This window comes from Typopeltis vanoorti, chromosome 22, assembly GCF_054136105.1.
Source record: "Typopeltis vanoorti isolate ZY-2024b chromosome 22, IOZ_Tvanoo_1.0, whole genome shotgun sequence".
Classification (NCBI taxonomy): domain Eukaryota; kingdom Metazoa; phylum Arthropoda; class Arachnida; order Uropygi; family Thelyphonidae; genus Typopeltis; species Typopeltis vanoorti.
In genome coordinates this window covers 6,982,544-7,004,346 of record NC_143570.1, presented here as the reverse complement: position 1 = coordinate 7,004,346, position 21,803 = coordinate 6,982,544, and the positions used below count along the sequence as shown (strand labels likewise).

At 35.8% G+C, this 21,803-nt stretch overlaps 1 protein-coding gene across 1 annotated transcript in view; it reads right to left on the bottom strand.

Moving 5' to 3' along the window:
- The window catches only part of Sse (extra spindle pole bodies like 1, separase), a 505,458-nt gene that overhangs the window by 124,610 nt on the left and 359,045 nt on the right, over nucleotides 1-21,803 (bottom strand). The window contains exon 16 of the mRNA XM_090412041.1: nucleotides 8,585-8,703. Within this exon, the coding sequence (XP_090268167.1) occupies nucleotides 8,585-8,703 (119 nt within the window). The remainder of the gene's footprint in view (nucleotides 1-8,584; nucleotides 8,704-21,803) is intronic.

Below are 21,803 nucleotides of genomic sequence, written 5' to 3'. Positions count from 1 at the left end.
TCCTTTTTCTATTTGAGCCATTATGTCAATTTTCGGGAGGAAACGTGATGTTAAGGCAAAGTTAAAACCTTTTAGGAGTAGATTATTTTCTTCTCTTGATAGGACTCTTGAAGAAAGATTGATAATTACTTTGGCATAATCTAGGTGTTTTCTTTGTTTTTTCATGAAGAAGTAAGTTGAATTTTCTGATTAAAGTATGCTTCTTCCAATCAGATTGCCGTAGCCTTGTTATATGTGATGATATTTATGTTGTTCCATAAGTCGGACAGAAGAGATGTGGCTAACTCATCATGTAGAGAAAACATATCTCGGCTAATATGTGCTAATTCTGATCTAGTGGCTGCAATCCTGATTTTTGTTCTCTTCTGTTTTGTACAACCTTTTGATGTTCATTCAGGCGAATTTCCCGAGATCTTCTTGTCTGTCCTACGTAGCAGATGCAGCAAGAATAATAAATGTTGCAAACACCTGGTTTTTTTAAAGGATGATGAGAAGGTTTCGGAGGATGTAGATATCTCAAAATTTTTTCCATCGGCAGAAAGGCTATTTTGAAGTTATATTTGTTAAGTAATTTAGCCATCTTGTCTGTAACATTTTTTATATATGGAAGCATGATAGCGTTTTTGAAATCTCGTTTCTGAGAGATGCTTGTAGGAGGTGTGTAGAGGATTTTTTTGATAGTCTTGGTTTCATAACCATTCTTTTGAAAGATCTCTGTTAGATATTCTAATACTTTAGAACAAGAAGAACTTAGAAAACTGCCTTTTCTAGACATTCTATTACAAGTCAATGGAAAGGATAATAAACATTCTTTCTCAATATATAGAAAACCCACCAACACAGGACGATTTCTTAATGCGGCCTCACACCACCACCCTTCGCAAAAAATAGGTATAATAAAAACCCTAAGGGACAGAGCGTATAACATTTCCAGCACAGAAAAACAGAGAAACGAAGAATAAGAATATCCAACACAGATCTTTCAAAAGAATGGTTATGAAACCAAGACTATCAAAAAAATCCTCAACACACCTCCTACAAGCATCTCTCAGAAACAAGATTTCAAAAATGCTATCACATTTCCATATATCAAAAATGTTACAGTCAAGATGGCTAAATTACTTTACAAATATAACATCAAAGTAGCCTTTCTGCCGCTGGACGAGATTTCTACATCCCCCGAAACCTCCTCATCATCCTTTAAAAAAACCAGGTGTTTACAACATTTATTGTTCTTGCAGCATCTGCTACGTAGGACAGACAGGAAGATCTGGGGAAATTCGCATGAACGAACACCAAAAGGATGTACAAAACAGAAGAGAACAAAATCAGGTCCAGCTTTCCGTACCACTTCCACCGGCCACAATGCACTATGGCAGAATACAAACATGTCGTACATAGAAAAAAACTGTTACTTAAGGAAATTTAAAGAAGCTGCAAACATGCTTAAAATACCAACACAATGCAATAAAAATTAAGGATTAATTCTCCACCGAGTTTGGTCAGCTTTAATAAAAAATATACCTCAGTCAGTAGTCCTCGGACATTATGAACATTAACAACAGAATGGCATCATCCAGCATTGCTTTAAATCTGCATTCTGATTTTTAATTTTATGAATAGTCGGACAGCTACAACTGTATCTGTTAATCTCTTTTTTGTTGTTTTAACCTTTCAGTTACCTTTTACCCCTGAAGATGTAAGTCAAACAACTTACGAAACTTATCGGGTCTTTTATTAATTCATTGTGTTTTATATAGCTTATTAAAAAAAAAAAAAAAGTGTTCCAATTAACGGAATTTACCATGTGAACTTCTAAACCATAGAAACCTTCACTTACAATGAAATTCTTACGGTGAGTGCTTTTGGTATAAAGTTACGCAACTAAAGAAATTACGTATTAAACATATTAATTTCATCAACTGTCTTATATTTTTAATCCGTTGCAGAGATAACGAAAATGTTCCTAAGTTCATCCAAATCAAACGTGCATTCCATACAAATAAAGCCAACAGAATTTACAGAAGAATGGAACTAGGTATTCTGAGAGAAAGGATTGCACCCACTAGATCAGAATTAGCACATGTCAGCCGAGATACATTTTCTCCACATGATGAGTTAGCCATGTCTCTTCTGTCCGACTTCTGGAACAACATAGATATCATCACATATAACAAGGCTACGGCAATCTCTGATCGGAAGAAGCATACTTTAATCAGAAAACTCAACTTACTTCTTCACGAAAAAAACAAAGAAAACACCTAGATTATGCCAAAGTAGTTATCAATCTTTCTTCAATAGTCCTATCAAGAGAAGAAAATAATCTACTCCTAAAAGGTTTTAACTTTGCCTTAAATGTTTCATCCCAAAAACTGACATAATGGCTCAAATAGAAAAAGGAATAAGAAATTTACCTGGGAATATATCAGATCTCATCCGCATACAAACCATAGCATTACTATTGCAAAGTAAATTACCTCAAAGAAATCTTCCTTACACGGAGTACACCTCCCTCAAAGAATTAAAATCAGACAAAAATATCGTTATAATCAACACAGATAAAGGGAATGCAACAGTAGGTTTGAACTCTGAAGATTATAATAATAAAATGAAAACTCTTCTTGAAGATTCTAATACCTATAAACCTTTACACAGAGATCCCACTTGGCGTGCTCACAATAAAACCAATGATCTAATCAAAAAGATACCTAATTGGACTGAAGAACTCAAAAGAACTCTATATTCAAAACACCCATTAGTTCCAAGAATTTATGGTGTACCAAAAATTCATAAGATAGGTATTTCCTTAAGACCAATAGTAGATGGTAGAGACTCTCTGACTTCTAATTTAGCAAAACATCTCACCAAAATGATTTTACCTCATACAGGAAAAACATCTTCTTTCATCAAGAACAGTACACATTTTATTGAAAAAGTAAAAGATATTTATATTGGATCTTCAGACATATTAGCAAGTTTGGATGTTATCAGCCTATTTACAAATGTTCCAAGAAACAAAACAAAATTGTATAAATAATATACAAAACATTGTACATTATTTATACAATGTTTACAAAGACCTTTTTCCTCCGGACATCGTAGATCTTTATAAACATTGTATAAATAATACTTTTTTTCAAGTTTCAAGACAAATTTTGGGAACAAAAAGAAGGACTGGCTATGGGCTCTTCCCTCTCTCCGGCTTTAGCTAACCTATTTATGGAAAACTTTGAAAATAATGCTTTAAACAATTATCATCAAAAATATGCTATGCTATGTCGTGATATATTCATCACATGGCCAGGAACAACAGATGAACTCATTGCTTTCAAAGATTACCTAAATAATTTGCATAACAATATAAAATTTACTTTAGAACAAGAAGAACTCAGAAAACTGCCTTTTCTAGACATTCTATTAGAGGTCAATGAAAAGGATATAAACTTTCTTTCTCAATATATAAAAAACCCACCAACGCAGTATGATTTCTTAATGCAGCCTCACACCACCACCCTTCGCAAAAAATAGGTATAATAAAATCCCTAAGGGACAGAGCGTATAACATTTCCAGCACAGAAAAACAGAGAAACGAAGAATTAGAATATCTAACACAGATCTTTCAAAAGAATGGTTATGAAACCAAGTCTATCAAAAAAATCCTCCACACACCTCCTACAAGCATCTTTCATTGCGGCATCTGCTACGTAGGACAGGCAGGAAGATCTGGGGAAATTCGCATGAACGAACACCAGAAGGATGTACAAAACAGAAGAGAGAACAAAAATCAGGTCCAGCTTTCCTACCACTTCCACCAGCCACAATGCACTATGGCAGAATACAAACATGTCGTACATAGAAAAAAACTGTTACATAAGGAAATTTAAAGAAGCTGCAGACATGCTTAAAATACCAACACAATGCAATAAAAATCAAGGATTAATTCTCCACCAAGTTTGCTCAGCTTTAATAAAAATATATACCTCAGTCAGACCTTGGATATTATGAACGTGAACAACAGAACGTGGCATCAACCAGCATTGTTTAAACCCAGCACTGCTTTGAATCTGCATTCTGATTTTTAATTGTATGAATAGTCAGACGGCTACAACTGTATAGTATGAACTGTTAATCTCTTTTTTGTTGTTTTAACTTTCAGTTACCTTTTACCCCTGAAGATGTAAGTCAAATGACTTACGAAACATGTCAGCTCTTTTATTAATTCATCATGTTTTATACAGCTTATTAAAAAAAAAAAAAAACGTGGTCCAATTACCGGAATATATCATATATCTCTGCTCTCTTTATCCAATTAATATAAGGCAAAATTATATTATACACATTCTAAGCATTATGTAACACAAGTGCTGTTCAAGTTTACAGTATTCTTTTGAGCACATTCAATCTCACTTGTGGCTTTCTGACCTTTTCAACATATTATGCCATTAGTTAAACAGAATCAATATCTATCGTCTGTACACAATCTAGGCTATTAACATTAAGCAATTTACTTACAAGTTCACCATATCATGTGCAGTTATGGATCCAAAAGGGTTAAGGGTGAATTCAGCTGGTTTCTTTCCCGATCTTGCTCGACGGCTGTGATTGGGCACTATCTGACAGTTGTCATCTTGCAATTTCCTTCCTCGGAACAAGTAATGTATTTCTCTGATGATGCTGGGAACTGCTCTGGCTGCGACAAATCAGCATGCACGTGGATCTTTACATTTGTCGAAAAATACCCCGGAAGGATACCTTGAAATTTGGCCTCTCTTGCCAGTGAACTCTCCACGATCTCCTGGACGACTGCTTGCGGGACTCTGGCTCTTCTCCTCCCCGAAAAGCTTTCCACAGGAACCAAAAAAGAGAACATCTTGCTTCCCCCACAATCTCCGCCTTTTATATCATCAGATGGCCTTTGGCTTACCTTCTAAAACTTCCTGGAATTTCTGGAAGTGAACTGACGTCACCCACACTTACGTTAGGTTTTGGCGGCAGAAACTTCTATAATTCATTGACCTTCAGTTTACTAGCTTAATCCTGTCTGATCCTTTTTTGTTACAGATGCTTGTGGTTCTACATTCAGTTATTCTTACATTATATTACAAAATTTATTACATTAAAGTATGCTATATACAATTCTAAGTATTTTTATGGCCCATGTAAAATCGATATAGGTGAAAAAATATTTCTATGTTTCACCATAAGAGATTTTACACTGGCAGAGAATCCCCCCCCCCCCCAAAAAAAAAAAAAAAAAACTTTGGGAGGCATGAGAGTAGCTAAATATCATTCAAAAAGACATATCAAATATGAGGGTGAGAAAAAACAAGTCTTCAGGGAAAAAAATAATTTTTTAAATTATTAAAAATAATAATTAAAATAATTATTAAAGAAAAAAATAATTAAAAAAAAAGTAATTTTTTCTAGTATTCTACAGTTGCCAAGTGATTATGAAATTATCAATTTCCTAATATAAAGCCTTAAATGGGTATTCAGTGTTTACCACATGATTAAGTTTATATTATTATTAATCTCCTATCAACAATTTTCCTCCCATTCTGTTTAAGTGAGCAGACTACCATAGATTAGTTCTGGTCATGCATTCTGGAATCAATGTCAAGTTCCTTCTTAATATCTTCATTTTTAATGTGATTCTGCCATTAATGCCAGGTCAGGCCTCTAATTTTTCTCTCTTATCTGATCAAGTGCTTTATTTCTTACCCACCTCTCAGATATATAACTTAAAACTGGTTTTGAACATTGTGTTGTTAACTGTTAGTTTTGGGGTACGACAAACTTCTCTCTTATTCTATATAAATTTATTGCCAACTCTGCTTATTTTGTTGTCTATTTCCAAATTTACTTTGCTATCTTAAATAAAAACTGCACCTAAAATAGCTGAAATATTTTACTTGTTCTATATTCAGAATGAAGCTGAAGTTTTCTATGTTCCTGCCTATTTTCATAGCTTTGGTCTTTTTATTGCTGATTCTCATTCCAATTTGTTACGGCTGTAATTCAATTTAGTTAGAGAATCCTGGAGACTTGCACTGGATGTGTTTAGGAGTATGATCATCTTCAACAACTCTTATTCTAATATCAGATTCAATGCCACTTTCTTTCATAATAAGATCCATACAGATGATGAATAAGAGTGAAGATAATGTACCGTATATCTTTGTTTTACCCTTGATTTTACATCAAACCATTTTTCTGTATTTCCTTCAATTCTAATTTCTGACTTACAACTTAAATATGGAACTATGTACTGCTCTGTATAATGATCCATTTATCCCACATAATTGTAATGTTTTAATCTACACTACAATTATGTAGTAGATAAAAACACTATAATTATGTAGTAGTAGTAGTAGATAACTGTAGTGTTTTAATCTACACTACATAACTGTAGTGTTTTAATCTACACTACATAACTGTAGTGTTTTAATCTACACTACATAACTGTAGTGTTTTAATCTACACTACATAACTATAGTGTTTTAATCTCTACGCACCTTGTCGTATACTTTTTCCAGATCTACAAAACTTAAGTTGTCAACTGCTTTTCAAACATGCTTGCATAAATCTGGAACTTTGAACATGCTAAGTAGAGAAATTCCACTGTAATTCTCACATTCAGCTTTATTCCCTTTTTTTATGGGAACTATAAGAGCTCTACTCAGTAGTAGAGCAATTCTGTCTTTGGAATTCAACCTTCTGATAAAACACTGAATTATGCACTGTAGCCAGTATAAAACTTTTATACCTCCATATTTGAGCATTTCTGGTCGAATATCATCTACTCAAGCTGCCTTTCCACATTTGAAATTTTTGATAGTTTTTTCTACCTGAATATCATGTGCTCCTGTTTGAATTCCTCTTGAAAATTTTCTGCTACTGTTTTGTTCACTGCTTGTTTCATTTAACAGATTTTCAAAGTAATTACTCCAGACATTGAGGATATTCTTAACTTCAGTTTTCATGTCACCTTTATCATCTCTGATTCCCTTTATATTACTCTATCTCCCACTTCTAAGCTTTGTCACTAGCCTCCAGAATACCTTCCTGATATTTACTTTTTATATTCTTACTGAAGTCTTCCAACGACTTTTGTTTAGCTACTTTTACACATAGCTTAGGTGTCTCTCTCTCTCTCTCTCCCTCTTATGTTTTAGTGTATCTGCTAACTTTTTTGCTAGGAATTTTTGGTATGCTTTCTTCTTTTTCACAACTTTTAACTTCTTGTGTCAAACATGGTGTTCTTATTTTTTTATCCTTACAGGCAACTTCACCATGTGTCTCCCTAGCTGAATGAATCAGTTTTTTTCAGCGCCTGCAAAAGACACACCAAAGTTTGGTTCTTCAAACTCTTCATTTTTTAATTTAATAATGTTTGCACAGTTGAGGCTACAGTTTAGCTGTAAAAGCTGCTTGACTTTAATTTTTTTTAAAGCTTTTTTTTTTACATATTGTTCTTTTCAATGCAATATTCATTTTTATCCTGCACAGTAATTGCCACTTTCAATTTCTACTCTTGTATCCTGAAGCAGCATGAAGATATCACTATCAACAATGACATGGTCAGTGAGGCTTTTCTTATTTCTTTTGTCTTCTCTCCTCATGAACATGTTTAGTAATGACTAGCCCATATTCCAAAAACAGAAATCCAGCAGATGCTTGCCTTGCCCTTTTCCTTTTCTCCAAATGTTCTATAGGCCTGGCAGGATTCATTTCCTACTCGGCTGTTCAAATCTCCAACAAGGACCACTTTTTTCATTTTCTTTATGTCAGCTGCCTGCTCTAATGACTCAAAAAATTGTTCCACTTCTTTAGGAGAACCTTTTTTGTGGGACCACAGACACAAATAAGTTTCTTTGTCCATTTCCCCATTTTGAAGTTTGATACTGAATTCTATTGCTATTCCTTCCTTTCCTTGTTCATTATTGTCTAAACATAACATCCTATACTTATTTAGTAAGATCTTACCTGTTTTGTCTTCTTTCTCTCAGTAATGACAATTATGCCCTTATGGTACTTTTCCAATTCTTTTGAAAGTATGATTTTCTTTCCATTGATACTCTCTTATATTGGTAGTTCCTACCATTCCTAACTTCAATTCTTCTGACATCGGGTTTGTTCCTCTTCTAGATATGGAGTCAGAGCTTGTTTCACTAACTAACTTTATACTGTTTGCTGGTTCCCTATTGAAAACAGCACAAGATCTTGTTTAACTGGGTAACACCCCAGCAAGAATGAAATCTCATCATGTTGTACCATCATATGTATTTGGGGTTTAAGCCAATACAGTGTACAATTTGGTCAACTAAGTCCCATGCCAGCCCATCCTCATTTGTTCAGTACCCATGGATACCTAATAACAGGGTGCATCATGTGAGGTGAGGACTGGACATAAGGTGATAAGCCCCAGTCAGTCCTCTGCATTTCTTACAGGTGATATGGAGGTCTCCTCCCAGTTATTTGGCTTCGATTCTTATCATATTGAAATTCTTGGCTCTAAATAAATTCCATACATTAAAACTTTTGGTGAAAATATAAAAATATTTTTTCAAATCTTCCTTCTTACTTTATTCTTTTGGAAAAACACAATAGTGCCTGATGTCTGAGTGTAACAGCAACACTTTCACTTAGGTAGAAGGATGATGCCATTTTCATGAATGTAGGATTTCCTGTTTGCTCACATGCCTATAAATACATAAAAGTGCTAAATTGAAGCTTGAGCATTGTCAGTTAAAATAAAACTAAATAAAAGAATCAGATCATGTTATTTGTATGCAATTTGCTATGAGTAGATTTGCTTCAATCATGAATAACCAGGTTTCAGCTCATATATGTTTTTTTTTTTTTTTAATTTATACTAGATGTGTTTCCACTTATTCTAACATCCACTAATATCTATTAATTGAAAAGACTAGAATGATAGTTCAATCACAAGTATCATTAGGCATATTGTTACAGTTTCTACACTGTAGCATAAACTCTATATATGATTACTAGCATAGGGCAGATCGTGAAGAATCATTCTTTGGATCCTATTTAGTGTGCCTTTTGAGCAAATCGCATCGGAGGACAACATAATTCAAAGTAATTTACTGTTTGATGTTCATTTTAGAAATTATGGACTTTACAACCGTGTTATAAATAACTATTTTAATTTCCCGACGCTTTGACCTTCATATTAAGGTCAACAAGCTGAGTTACATTTCACACAGTAAGCTAAAGAAACAATGATTTGATCACCAGTTATTCTACTGGAATGACCTCTAGTGAAAAAAAAAAAAACAAACAAACATAAAATTACAAATTAATTAATTAGAAACTACATCAAAGTTAAATTCTATTTAAGATAACATGAGAGAAACATTCTTTCTTATAGATAGTTTTCTTAAAGTAACAATGATGTCTTATTTTTAACATTACAATTGTTATATTAGATTTAGGATTCTGGATTATCTACAATCCTGTTTATAGTTAACTCTTAGGGAGAAAGGTTCCATGGGTAGAATATCTGCCTTACATATGCTTGGTTTTAGACCATCATTATTGTTCAGATTAGGGGTGGTTGATAAGAATCTCACAGGCTTCCTTAAATTTGCATTCATACTATGTTTTGGTGTGATGTAAACAACTGGTGCTTTTCCAATCAATTCTATGTAAAGTGTTCAGGGCACGATCAGAAAGGCCAGCTTCACCAGTTATTATATTTAATGTGTCGTTTATGTTGTCTGATAGGAATTGTGCATCCTGTTTCCCCTATGTATGGTAGATTACAGGTGCAATAAATACGGCATACTCCAGGGTAGATCAGCGGAGGGAGGGAGTCTTTGGATGAGCTGAGTAAGCTTTTTAATTTTGCAGGAGGTTTAAAGGTGGCTTTGACGCTGTATTTCTGTAGTATTCTGTTTATTTTATCTGATGTCCTTTTAATGCAAGGAATGGTTATAGTTTTATTGTAGTCTGGTTTATCTTTAATTTTTATTGAGGTCTTGTAGAGAATTTTGTTAATGGTGTTTTGGCTGTAACCATTTTCTAGAAAAGTGTTGCTGATGGCTTTAAATTCGCCTTCAGTGCTTGTTCATTGGAGCAGATCTTCAAAGCTCTGTTTTTTAGAGTATTAATGACATCTAGTTTTTGTGTTGGGTGGTGGTACATATATTGGCCGGTATGTGTCGGTTTCCGGTAAACACTGAAGGAAGATGTGCAAGAAGTGTATCTAGAAATGGAAGTGTGTTCTATTTTTCAATCTCAATTGTGAACTGTATTCGTTTGTGTTGTTTATTTAGGTGGCTAAGCAAAGTGTCTAGAGGCCATGTGGCCAGATCGCGAAAACATCGTCAACATATCTAAGTCAGACTTTGGGTTTTAAAGGTGAAGAATCTAGAGCATGATGCTCAAAATGTTCCATATAAAAGTTAATAGTGAGCCCATGGCTATGCCTTCTTTTTGTAGATAGAAAGCATTTTGCCATACAAAATAACCAGAACATAATACATGTGCAAAGAGCACCATGATATCTGGAGGAAATTTGTTCTGTAAAAGAAGGATTGTGTCATTCATTGGGACATTCATAAAGAGGACAGAGACATCATAACTGACTAATAAATCATCTTTTTCTAATGTAATGTCTTTGATTATGTCTATGAAGTGTTGTGTGCTTCTGATATAGGAAGGGGAATGACCTACCAACTCCATGAGTGCTGTCGCTAATTTCTTGGCTAGGGGATAATTCGAGCTGTCTGTACCTTTGACTATCGGCCATAGTGGTTATTTTGTTTGTGTATCTTTGGTAGACTAAATTCTCGGGGAATGAGCGTAATGCAGAAGTAATTTTTTGACTGTATCTTCGGGCCATGCAGTAATTGATTTAAGTAGTTTCTCTGTTCTCTTTTTTATTCTATTGGTTGGGTCATAGTTAACAAGTTGGTATGTACTATTGTCCGAGACTAGCAAATTCATTTTTTCTAAAAAAAAGTGTTTTAAAATTTAGAAAAAAACGAATCTGCTAGAATTTATGTTAAGTGTTAAGTGGAACGCCAGGGCTACCCTGGCAGTCTTTGCTTGACAGGTAGTGGGCATCCATGTGTGGCTCCGTGGTGGATGGGGAGCTCTGGCGCCGAATTAAAAATTCCTTAAATATGAATTCTTCATCCTCAAATGTTTCAGGGAACCTAACAAAGTCCCAACCAAGTACAGTACTGATAATATAGACACAGCATATGGAAACAGAAGTAAGAAACAAAAGATATCGGATACTAACATAAATGTACCAACCTTTTTAATCATTATTGCAACAATCTCTATGTAGAAGCAAATAACCAGCTCTATCACTTCGACGGAAACAGTTGTCTCTTAATTACGCCCTAAAAATAAAATCTCTCCCAAATCACTTACATGGAATAGTATCTTCTCTCTGCATTGGGAAGCTCAATATTACACACACATCAAACTGCAATATATCCTTTTGGTATGCATGTTAAAGAAACTGTGCAAGCTTCTGGATTCCCAGCAGAATTGAACATCGGAATTAAAGGAAAAGAGGCTGCAGATGCAGTTGCTAAATCAGCTCATACCTTCCCCACATACTGTTTGACAGTTCCATATACAGACTACAGACAGCTTATAAGATCAAAGCTAATTGCTCAGTGGGAGTCAACATGGCAAGAAGCATTAACAAACAAATTATATAACATTAAACCTGAAATTAAACACTGGCATTCTAGTCAACGCACAAAGAGAAGGGAGGAGGTTGTTCTTGCTAGGCTCTGCATAGGTCACAGTCACCTTTCGCATTCTCATTTACTGAGAGTTGATGACCCTCCCATATGTGAAAAATGCAACACACATCTCACTATTCATCATATTCTGGTAGATTGTCAAAAATTTACACGAGAAAGGAATGAAATTTTCACCTATCTAACCTAGTCATATACACCCAGGGAAATGCTAGCAGACTCAGGCAAACTGAATCATGTTTTTAATTTTTTAGAAAGAATTAATTTGTACAAACACATTTGACTATAAATTTGTTTAGATGTAAATACTGTTTTGCTTAACTTAACTTTTATACATACATATTATTCATTAGGTTAAATCTGAGCAATTATGTATTAACGTAGGCCTTGATCTTGTATATTTGTATCACCCTGCTGTAATTTTGTTAATATGTAAATACCATAATGCTAAACTTAAATTTTATGCAATATATGCTGTATAATAATTCCTTTCTGACTCTTTAAATATTAGTATAATAATGTTTGTTCTAATCTTACTATATGTAGATACTGCTTTCCTTTGACTTGTTTTGTATATACATATGTTAACTTGTACTGTTATCTATTTATGTACCGCTGAAACCTCTGCAGTAATTTTGTTTATATGTAGATACTGCATTGCTTAACATAAATTTTGTGTATGCATCTTATTTATTACTTTATTTTTCGAATAATCATGTAGTGCTGTAGGACACCTTGTCTATTTGTGTACCTTCTAGTAATTCTGTTTATATGTATTGCTAAATTCAGTTTATACTACATTACTATATTTAATTTTCATCCATACATATTATATAATAATCCCTTTTTGCCTATTTTTGTACTGCTATAAAAGCATCTATTATAATTTTATATATATGTAGATACTGCATTCCTTGGCTTAGTGTTTCGTATTCTGTTATATTAACTTATATTGTTAACTATTTTTGCATCACTGTAATAACCTCTGACCTTGTGTGTTGCTGTGCCCTCTGCAGCAGTTCTGTTTATCTATAGATGCTGCTTTGTAGAACTAGATTCTTGAACTGACTGTTTACAATTTTCTGTAAATGCTAATGTTGTAACCTTTAGTATGGCAAAGTATGTCCTTTGTAGTTTTTGTGCCAAATAACTCTAAACCAACCCGTGTTATCTCCTACCCAAGAAATTAGTGTAACTGGTGATTAATTTACGGAATTAACAACGCATATAAAGTAAATTAATTAAAGATAACTTTAATGAATCACTTCTATATTTCGACAATGTCACATTGTCATCTTCAGGAACATAAAGATATGGTATGTGCACTAAAGGAACTAACAAAGCAAATGAGGAAGAAATTAAGACACTAATTTTGTTCCTAAAGTCTTAATGGTGCCCTCTTGCGGGCTAATTTGGTGGTCTTGGCCGTTGGGCTGAAGTTCTCATAATGAAGGTCTCCCAAATTTGGGGCAGTTTCATGCACCCAAATATGTTGAGGTTAGGAACGTTTTTTAGAGCTGCTGAAGATTCTTTGAATAATCTTTCGTATTTAAACTTGCTGCGATGGATTATTTTTGTCTTCTTCCAACGAATTTTATGGTGGGTATCTAAGGCATGGTCTGCCAGCCCAGAGCGGCTGTACTGGTGAAACCGGATGTAGTCTTGGTGTTCCGAAATCCTGATATTTATTGTTCTGCCTGTTTGGCCAAAGTAGGACAATTTGCAGCTGCAAGGGACCTGGTATACACCAGGTAGGTCTAGGGGGAGTGGTTGGTCTTTGGTAGAGCGGATAAGGGTTGCCAACTTTTTATATGATCTGTAACAGGAAGTAAGGTCATATTTTTTGAGGATATTAGTTATTTTTTCAGAGGTGCCCTGGATGTAGGGGATAGTGATAGACTTGGTGTAGTCTTTATTGTTGAGGGGGGGAGGGGGGTTGTGGTTTTCAGGTTTTAGTATTTTTTGGATTTTTTTGGGGTTATAGCCATTGGCTAAGAAAGTGTTGAGGATGTGGTTTAGTTCCATAGTCAGGGCCTTGTCATCTGAGCAGATTAATTTTGCCCTGTTATATAGTGTTTTTATCACCCCATATTGTTGTGAGGGGGGGGGGGGGATTGCTGGTGAATGTATCTGCCAGTGTGGGTGGGTTTTCTGTAAACAGAGAAAACCAAAGATCCATCAAGCTGGCGGGTGATTAAAGTGTCTAGGAAGGGGAGGGTGTTGTTTTCTACAAACAGATAGAGGGGACAGCCATGGGTTCACCACTTTCCCCACCCTTGGCCAATTTCTTTATGGAGACATTTGAAGAAAAAGCCTTAAACTCCACCCCACAAAAACCCACTATTTGGCTTCGTTACGTGGATGATGTGTTTGCCATTTGGCCACATGGCTCAGACTCACTCCACTCCTTCCTAACACACTTAAACAACCAACATCCCAGAGTCCAGTTCACCTTAGAAAAAGAGGAAAACAACACCCTCCCCTTCCTAGGCACTTTAATCACCCGCCAGCTTGATGGATCTTTGGTTTTCTCTGTTTACAGAAAACCCACCCACACTGGCAGATACATTCACCAGCAATCCCCCCCCCCCTCACAACAATATGGGGTGATAAAAACACTATATAACAGGGCAAAATTAATCTGCTCAGATGACAAGGCCCTGACTATGGAACTAAACCACATCCTCAACACTTTCTTAGCCAATGGCTATAACCCCAAAAAAATCCAAAAAATACTAAAACCTGAAAACCACAACCCCCTCCCCCCCCTCAACAATAAAGACTACACCAAGTCTATCACTATCCACTACATCCAGGGCACCTCTGAAAAAATAACTAATATCCTCAAAAAATATGACCTTACTTCCTGTTACAGACCATATAAAAAGTTGGCATCCCTTATCCGCTCTACCAAAGACCAACCACTTCCCCTAGACCTACCTGGTGTATACCAGGTCCCTTGCAGCTGCAAATTGTCCTACTTTGGCCAAACAGGCAGAACAACAAATATCAGGATTTCAGAACACCAAGACTACATCCGGTTTCACCAGTACAGCCGCTCTGGGCTGGCAGACCATGCCTTAGATACCCACCATAAAATTCGTTGGAAGAAGACAAAAATAATCCATCGCAGCAAGTTTAAATACGAAAGATTATTCAAAGAATCTTCAGCAGCTCTAAAAAACGTTCCTAACCTCAACAAATTTGGGTGCATGAAACTGCCCCAAATTTGGGAGACCTTCATTATGAGAACTTCAGCCCAACGGCCAAGACCACCAAATTAGCCCGCAAGAGGGCACCATTAGGACTTTAGGAACAAAATTAGTGTCTTAATTTCTTCCTCATTTGCTTTGTTAGTTTCCTTTAGTGCACATACCATATCTTTATGTTCCTGAAGATGACAATGTGACATTGTCGAAATATAAAAGTGATTCATTAAAGTTATCTTTAATTAATCTACTTTATATGCGTTGTTAATTCCGTAAATTAATCACCAGTTATGTCTAACCAACGTATAAGTCTTACCACTAGAATCAAGAAATTAGTGGCAACACTCAAGGAGTAGGTAGGTCATTCCTCTTCCTATATCAGAAACACACAACACTCCATAAACACAATCAAAGACATTACATTAGAAAAAGATGATTTATTAGTCAGTTTTGATGTCTCTGCGCTCTTTATGAATGTCTCAATCAATGACACAATCCTTCTTTTAAAGAACAAATTCCCTCCAGATATCATGGTGCTCTTTGCGCATTTATTACATTCTGGTTATTTTGTATGGAAAAACGCTTTCTACCTCCAAAAAGAAGGCATAGCCATGGGCTCGCCATTATCCCCTCATCATTGCTAACTTTTATATGGAACATTTTGAACAACATGCTCTAGAAGTTTTCGCGATCAGGCCCCATTGGCCTCCAGACACTTTCCTTAGCCACCTAAACAAACAACACAAACCCATACAGTTCACAATTGAGATTAAAAAACAGAACACACTTCCATTTCTAGATACATATCTTCCTTCTGGCAGTCTTTCCTTCACTGTTTACCGGAAACCGACACATACTAGCCAATATATACACATAAACTCCTATCACCACCCAACACAAAAACTAGGTGTCATTAATACTCTAAAAAACAGGGCTTAGAAGATCTGCTCCAATGAACAAGAGCTGAAAGACTAATTTAAAGTTATCAGCAATACTTTTCTAAAGAAATGGTTACAGCCAAAACACCATTAACAAAATTCTCTACAAGACTTCAATAAAAAACAAAGATAAACCAGACTACAATAAAAATATAACCATTCCTTACATTAAAGGGACATCAGATAAAATAAACAGAATACTAGCAAAATTAAAAAACTTACTCAACTCGTGCCCTGAACACTTTACATAGAATTGACTGGAAAAGCACCAGTTGTTCACATCACACCAAAACATGGTATGAACACAAATTTAAGCTTGTGAGATTCTTATCAACCACTCCAATCTGAACAATAATGATGGTCTAAAAATCCCAAGCACATGGAAGGCACATATTCTACCCACAGAACCTTTCTTCCTAAGAGCTAACTATAAACAGGACTGTAGATAATCCAGAATCTTAAATCTGATATAACAACTGTCATGTTGAAAATAGGACATCATTGTTACTGTAAGAAAACTATTTATAAGAAAGAATGTTTCTCTCATGTTATCTTAAATAGAATTTAGTTTTGATGTAGTTTCTAAATAATTAACTAATTTGCAATTTTATCTGTACAGTCATACTCCGAAATTTCGTGGTAGGTGGGACCAACAAAAAGCGTGTAAGTTGAATTTGCGTAACTCGAGTATAATTTTGCATACAAACATACAAAATATTAGTTAATTGGGACCAAAGATTTAAAAAAACACCTATATTTTTTAAGAAATATAATCATAATTGTAGTTTTTCGTACATAAAAAAAGAAAGTTATTTTGATGTCAATGGTTTCATAAAATCTAATAGATCCGTCTGACAGCATAATGTCTTTTTCTTGTCACGCAAATTTCTTCACAGCAAGCTAATGATTTTTTTATTCATTACCTTGTGGCTACAATTCGTTCCTTGTTAAAATCTATGAAATGTTCAAACACAACCCAAATCTCAACAAAAATGATGGCCTCACCATTTCAAGAATGTGGAGGACCCATCTACAACCTATATAACATCCTAAACTAGCATTAGAAAAAATTCCCACTACAAGAAGACAACCTGGTGACCTGGTGAAGTGTTTAGAACATTCAATAGCCACTGAAAGAAATCATTTTGTAACTATCCAGAATATTAATACATGAGGACTCTAACAGTTTATTGTAGTTGCATTTATCTATTTATAATATATATATATTTTATTTATTTATTTATTTATTTTTTTATTTTTGTTTTTCTTTTCTATCACTAGAGGTCAGGCTAGAAAAAAGATTTATTAACTACGTAGATTTAGTTTACTGATATAGAAAGCATGAGCATGGTTCCGTATACAGTTGTATTCTTCCGATGATGACCTCGATATAGAGGTCGAAACGTCAAGTTTTATTTTATTTGTAATTAATAAAATAATCTGTTCAACACATGTGTTTTTGAGTCCCTAAATCTACAAATATGAGTTTATATACTCCAGATGATAAATTAATATGAAGGTCAAAATGTCGGGAAATTATTTATTTATAACACGGTTGTAAAGTCCATAATTTCTAAAATGAATGCTAATCACCGTGCAACACTAAAAGAAAGAGACTGATATTCATTGTGGATGTGTGCTACAAATCCACTTTTTTTCTTCCTTTATGTTTTCAACATTGCCTATGTGTTCTTTGTTGTGGATTTTGAAACTTCTTTCCCATGATACCCCAGAAATTAATTACAAAGCATGGTATATCTCTGAACTATACATAAGTATTTCCTGTAAGTACTTATTAGTGCATTTAATCAGTTATCTTTCAATTTAATAATCAGCCACATGTAAGCACCTGCTGCACGTGGGAACAAAAACCAACAATGAACGGACATCCTATGTCTTGCCAGTGCAGCACTGTCGATTGCTGACAAACCCACAAATTGCTGCACCTGTAAAATCAATGTCAGTCAGTGATAAAAAAAAAAAAAAAGGTATGATGTGCAAGTTCTATTGCCACTGGCTACATACTTCCTGCAAAAAAATACATGAATTGGTGCACAAGATATTTATTGACCTTAACCGGCCCTTTTTCTGTTCGCTGTGCCTCCTCCCTTCCGAAAAACTGCTCTTGAACTTAGGCAAATGAATTGAAAACCTCAAACAGCATATTAATGCTATGAATGAAACTTTTTCCTCCAAAATACAAGCGCTGGAAACCAAGGTTGAACTAACTGATGATCAGCACTGCAACACAAGTTCACTTTTGTCTGCGAATGAACTCTGTGACCTAATTGCATCGATGACACGACTCGATGGAGGTCAAAAACAAAAAAATTCAGCATTATTCTGAACTTTCCAAAGGAAAATGGAAAAGCACTAAAAGAAGACATTATCAAATTAGCAGCAGAATGCAACATTGATTCTAAAAATATTGTCTGATGCCATCGTTTCAGACCATAAATAAAAGAAAGGAGAGAATGAACTTTCCATACCTCGGGAAAGTGACTTGCAGGATGCCGACAAGCACATCAAAATTAATAACAGCAATCAACAAGGTCAAAGACACTTGCCCACCCCAATTGTGCATATGTGCTCAATCAATCAGATCTAACTTTTGCACAGAGGGAACAAGGATGCCAGCTTAGAGGACAACAGTTGGATAATCAACTACAGACAAGTTAAATTGGTGCAAAAATCAAGTGATGCCACCATGGAGATCAGTATGCAGGCATTGCATAGGAAATGTGCAAGACCCTTGTCAAACATATGCCTCACAGAACCCTACATACCCACTTCACTAACATCCGTGGACTAAACTCCAACCTTAATAGTGTCCACTACTATCTTCAGTCTACCAAAGCCCGCCTACTCTTTCTGGCAGAAAGTCAAATCTCATCTCCCCTCCCAGCGCTTTTCATCTCAACCTTCCAAACTACACACTCTTTAACTCCTTTCGACCTAAGGGTGGCATCTGTGCATACGTCTGCACTGACATACCTTGCCAGAGAGCACTCAACCTCAAATCGTCCAACTTTGGCCTTCTTTGGTTGAAAATATCTCTTTCCCACTCAGTCAAATTCATTTGCTATCTCTATCACTCTCCTAATACAATCAACCAACCACTCTGAGCTCTTTAATTTCCTCTCCTTAAAAATAGATTTTCCTCACGTCCCACTTTCCCAACAGCGAAATAATCTTCTTAGGAGATTTTAATATCCACAACATCAACTGACTTTCCTCCTCCAGCTGTACAGATCTTGCAGGCAGAAATGCTGAAACATTTGCTATCACTAATAACCTTATACAACTTGTCCAGATGCCAACCAGAATACCTAATAACCTGAACCACTCCTCAAACACCCTAGATCTCTTCCTCACCAATGACCCAAATACACAGTGAATGTAGTGGGACCTCTGGGTAATGCTTACACAGCCACTCCCATACAAGAGTAGTTTGTCATTAAAACAGTGCCAAGTGAGACAGCCTCAGCAACTTCTATGCCTCATTCCCATGGTTGGACTATTGCTTCCAGCCTTCCAAATCCAAATATGCACCGAACTTATAACAAGTAATCCTCACCGACATGGAAACATACATTCCCCACAGTACCTGCCATTCCCTAACTAAACCCCGGTTTTCAAAAAATTTGCTATGGCCGTTCAAACGAAAAACCAAACATACCATAACTGGCTCAAATCAAGAACTCCATGCTTCTTCAAATAGATGCTTATACTCAAGCAAATAGATGCAAAAAAAAAAAAAATCAATGCTTCCAAAATAGAGTTCGAAAAAGCAAAAAGCAGGAAATTAGCAGCCTGTCCAAACAGCAGCCGAGCCTTTTGGTCTCTCACCAAAGCAACAGGTCATAACATTTGACCAAAACCATTCCCATCATACCTGGATGGCTCTACTGCATTATCACCTACAGAAAAAGCCAATCTCCTGGCCTCACACTTTGCTTCCAATGTAAGCATAATTGACAATAGCAAATGTCCCTCAACCATTCCAGATGCCCAACATACAATGCCCACTATATCCTTTTGCCAGAAAGAGATGAGAAAAATACTGTCCAAATTAGAAACAAAAGTCTTCTGGCCCTGATGGCATTCCTCCAATTGTCCTGAAAGTTTGTATGCCAGAACTGACTCCTATCTTGTCACCTGTATATACTGTCTTATTCCACTGGTATCTATCCCAAAGCCTGGAAATTGGCCTATATTCAACCCATTCCCAAGAAGGGCGACAAGTCTCCGCTATCCAATTACCACCCTATCTCACTCACCTCAGTCCTGTCTAAAGTAATAGAAATAATCATAAATTTCCAACTCCTACACTACCTTGAGGGTACCCACCTAATAAATGACTGCCAATCAACACGAGATTTGTTCACATATGCCACCCATCTCTAGACAAATGCTATGGAGAAGTTTGGCGAATCTCAAGTGTTGTACTTGATATCTCCAATGTTTGACCGGGTCTGGCAGAAGGGACTTCTGTAGCTAAATGGCCAGCTTTCTGTCTACATGCGTGTACACACACGCACACACACACACACTGCATGGTTCCTTATCCTCTCACCATTCAACTAATGCCAGGGTTCCACAAGGTTCTGTCCTCTCACCAGTGCTCTTCCTGCTATATACTGTACACCCACAGATGCGAGACCCCTTGACACTTCTGCACATGTCAAAAGAAGGAGAATCCATTCCGATAATAGGGTAATCAATCCATCTTGTGGGATGAGTTGTTTATTATTACACGTCGGAAAATTAACTTTTCTTTTATGAACATTGTAGTTTTTAAAGTGGTAACTATTTTGATTGTATAACAGTTGGAAAATTTCACGTATAAAGCATGTGATTTCACGTGTTGGTGACAAATTCATACATCCTTTATTTCTTTTTCCCCTTCAGCATAAATTAACTCTTCTTGGCAGTTTGCCAGACTATGCTCTCAGATCTGTGGTCAGACAGTATCGATGACTTACTTCAGTTGACCTCGAACCCAATACACAGTTTTTGACAGCACATTGCACTCCTCCCTTTCATTTAATAAACCTTAATAAACCTCTACACAATCCACCTCAACTACAGAACATCAACTACCACCCTCAATTCTGATCTCCAAGCCATCCTCCAATGGGGGGGGGGGGGGTCAGATAATTAATCAATTTCAATGCTAATAAAACCCAGTACTGTCTTATTTCTCATAAAAAAGAACAATTTTTCCCAGTATTATTTTGACATCACCCAAATTTCCAGACAATTTGAGATTTCTCTTTTTGGCATTAACCCGACATCAAGCCTCTCTTGGCATAAACACATCACAACTATTGCATCCTCAACTTCTAAAAAACTAGGATTTCTCTTTCTCTCAAGACATTACTTCACCCTTGAACAGCTGATAACCTTATACAAATCTGCCTAGCTATTGAATACTGCTCTCACATTTGGAGTGGGACCCCTAAAAGCACCCGCAAAATGCTTTATTCAATACAGAGTAGAGCAAGTAGACTTATTAATGACCCATCTCTTACCAACTTATTCCTCCAACTTTCACACAGATGTTTGATTTCTGCAATATGTGTATTCTAAAAATATTTCCATGTCAAATGTTCATCTGAAATATCATCAATAATTTTCCCACTTAGTACTAAGCTCACTGGAACAAGTGCACTGCTGCTAAACATCCCTTCACAGTGCACCTTGAAACAAACAGAACAAGTTTCTTTTCCTCTTCCTTCATCCTCGCAACTGCTGTATTGTGAATGTCTTCTTCCTGTTGTGTTACCAAAGGAATACAATATACAGTCTTTTAAATCAAATGTGATCAAGTACCTCCTTTCCCAACCCACTACCCATACACAGTACTAATGTACTATAGGTTGATCAAGCAACCTCTCGTATAT